The sequence below is a fragment of the Monoraphidium neglectum genome, assembly GCF_000611645.1.
Source record: "Monoraphidium neglectum strain SAG 48.87 unplaced genomic scaffold scaffold05269, whole genome shotgun sequence".
Classification (NCBI taxonomy): Eukaryota; Viridiplantae; Chlorophyta; class Chlorophyceae; order Sphaeropleales; family Selenastraceae; genus Monoraphidium; species Monoraphidium neglectum.
The window spans coordinates 1-2,776 of record NW_014008361.1 but is presented as its reverse complement, the minus strand read 5'-3'; the positions used below and the strand labels follow the sequence as shown (position 1 = coordinate 2,776).

The following is a 2,776-nucleotide window of genomic DNA, read 5'->3' as shown; positions in this document are numbered from 1 at the left end:
GGGGGGGGGGGGGCGTGAGTAGCGGTATGGGGCGATTGAGGCGGATGCCACAACCAATGAGGCCATCCCCACAAGGGCGTTGTGAGCCTCCCGCGCTCCCGCGTCATGATGCATCAGGCCGCGCCCTGTCCTCCAATCTGGCAAACCCAGCACGCTTGCCCTCTCATATGCATTCGAGACCCAATCAGCTGTGGCCTGGTTTCGAAACATTCGCACCGTCTGTGTCATGCAGGAGGATCTGCTCGGCGATGGCGGCGCGGCTCAGGATGCTGTCCCGCAGACGCGGGCAGATCGCTGCTGCCGCAGTCAGCGCGTTGGGCTGCGGTGGTGGTTTGCCAGCATTGTGCATACGCATGGGGTGCGACAGGACGCCGGCCGACGACCCCGCAAGGGTGCAAACCGCCCTGGGTACGGTACGGCTGGCAGATTGACAGTTGAGGTTTGCGCAGCTGGCAAAGAGGTGCCACTGTGGTCCTGCATGCGCCGCAGAGGCAGCCAGACTGGCGGCGCCACACCTGCATGCTGCAACGCAATGCAGTCGAGGTCACACAAGACGCTCCACGCACCTGCAGGCGCAGAGCGCCGCCAATCGGATCCCCTGGCGCCGGCCGGCATTCCAGGACCTGCAGGCCGAGCAATAAATCATCAGCTGATCATGTAAAAAGAAAGTCCCGAAGGACATGGGCGAGTGTGCGATCGATCTCGGAACTCGCGTACCGTAACGCGCAGCCGTGGGTCAGCTACAGTCAAGGCAAGGGCGCAGCAGAGTCCTGATAAACCACCACCGATGATGGCAACGTGCACATGCTGCTCGACGCGCTCCTCGCCGCTGATCCCGCCGTGCTCTTCATGTGACATCGCCCCAGCTGCGTCGTGTGCAGCATCCAGAATCATGTCTGCCTGGTAGTGCTGCCCATGCGGATCTGCATCATGTAGCAAAGGCGCCTCTTCGCGAGTCGACATGATGCATGTGCCGGCGCAGCGGCGCCGCGCCCGAGAACTGCGTGTGCCAAGGCAGCAGTGTCTCTTGTCTACTACAACTCAGATGGCTCCCCTCAGTCCACAATAAGCACATGCGCTGAGGGTTTCAAATCGAGATGTGCACTCACCGGAGGCCTGACGTGTCGGCTGAGTGTGCAGCCTGAGGCACCCGCTCGTCACGAAGCGTGGCTGCACGCACGTGACTAAGCTGACGCGTCGCAGCTGCATGATGTCACCGGTGTGCTGCTCCGTCCCGCTTCCCCAAAGCCTCTTGCGCTGCCTTGAAACCCGCACGCCCGAGCTCAACCCACAAGTTCCGGGCGCTGCACAACCCGGAAAGCAGCAGCAGGCAACCACGTGGCATGAGCGAGGCAGAAAAGAGACAGCCACAGCCACAACAGACCCTTCTGCGGGCCCCCTGTCCAGTGCTGCCCCAGACCGTTGATTGGAAAGTAACCAAAGCAATCACCAGAAAACAAGCTGCACACAGACCCCAGCCTATCTACAGATGAACAGCTCACAATCATACGGCCATCCCAAACATTCAAACAGCCCCCTCGCTGCCGCTGGTCAGCAACCGCTGCCCGAGGCACGACTGCAGGAGCCGCTGCCGCTCGTCCGGGGTGTGGCGTGGCAGGAACCACGACAGCTTGCTGCAGAGGCCAGGCCATGTACAAGCATTAAGTGGTGGTGGGCACAGGTGCAAGGCAGGGAGGGCATGGTTTTGTGCTATGTTTCTGGACTTGGGTAGGACAGCCAAGCGTGGTGCATGTTTACATGCAAGCAGGCGGTAACACAGAGGGTTCATCGTGTGCAAGGCAGCGCTGGTTTTGGGCCCACCCAGCAGCTGTGCAAGGCGCTCGCAGGGAGGGGGCGAGGCCCAGGCATGTGCCGGGCGCGGCGGGGCGCGGCGGGCCCCTGGGCCCCGCACCTGCGGCCCATGACGTCTTCGAAATTCCGCCGGAAGCCGCGGTCGTAAGGCCAAGGGTTGGCGCGCTCCTTCTCGTACATCTCTGGTCAGCGCAAACGTATTGATCAGGGGAGGGGCGCGCACGGTCATGAGAAAGGGCCAGGGGCAGCGCGGTCAATCTCGATGACAGCTGGCGGGTGGGACGTGAGGCACTTGCCAGAGCAAGCAGCCGCGCTTACGGTGTGAGCAGCCACGCTGCGGCCGCAAGAAGAGCGTCGCCGGCATCGCGCCCCGTCTCCTTCCCAGTTGGCTCCAAGGGGCCAAATTGCGCTGGCTCACCTATGGTGGTGCAGCCGTGCGCCAGCAGCTGCCAGTGCATGCCTAGGAACCCTATCAGCGCCGCGGCGAAGGCGCCGTCCATCACCACCACAATGAACGGCCCCGGGGCGCTGCGTTGCACGGCGCACAGCACGGCCGGAATTGAGTCGAGGGAGCGTAAAACAGACGCCGAGTGATGGCTTGCAGCTGAGTCCAGAATGACGTGCGATTCAATGTCGAAAGATATTGCCCGGAACTGCTCTCAGCAGTCCGTGGATGTACCACCCTACCCCGGCCTCCCCACCCCAGCAGCCGCCGGGCACACCTCCTCTCAGGGTCCCAGCCCCACCCACCCAGTAAAATCTGTTCCTGTGACAAACGCCACCATAGGCTGGACCATCAGCGCGATAGCCAGGCAAGAGGCCAGCAAAGTGTAGAACAGGAATTGGAGGAAGAACTTGTAATTGAGCAGGCCCACGCAGTTGACGACCTGGCAGCGCACACAAGCACAGGTGGCGTGGTCCTGTGAGCACATCGTGGAAAGACGACAAGGGCGCTGCCGACAAT

General features: G+C 62.3%; 1 protein-coding gene across 1 annotated transcript in view; it reads right to left on the bottom strand.

Annotated features, from left to right (window-relative positions):
* MNEG_15372 (putative S-acyltransferase) overlaps positions 1-2,744 on the bottom strand; it is a gene marked incomplete at both ends in the record, with an annotated part of 3,495 nt that extends 751 nt beyond the window's left edge. Inside the window, 5 exons of the mRNA XM_014036157.1 lie at positions 217-319; positions 516-522; positions 1,913-1,994; positions 2,231-2,340; positions 2,563-2,744. Coding sequence (XP_013891611.1) covers positions 217-319; positions 516-522; positions 1,913-1,994; positions 2,231-2,340; positions 2,563-2,744 — 484 coding nt within the window. The remainder of the gene's footprint in view (positions 1-216; positions 320-515; positions 523-1,912; positions 1,995-2,230; positions 2,341-2,562) is intronic.
* Between the last annotated feature and the right edge of the window lie 32 nt (positions 2,745-2,776).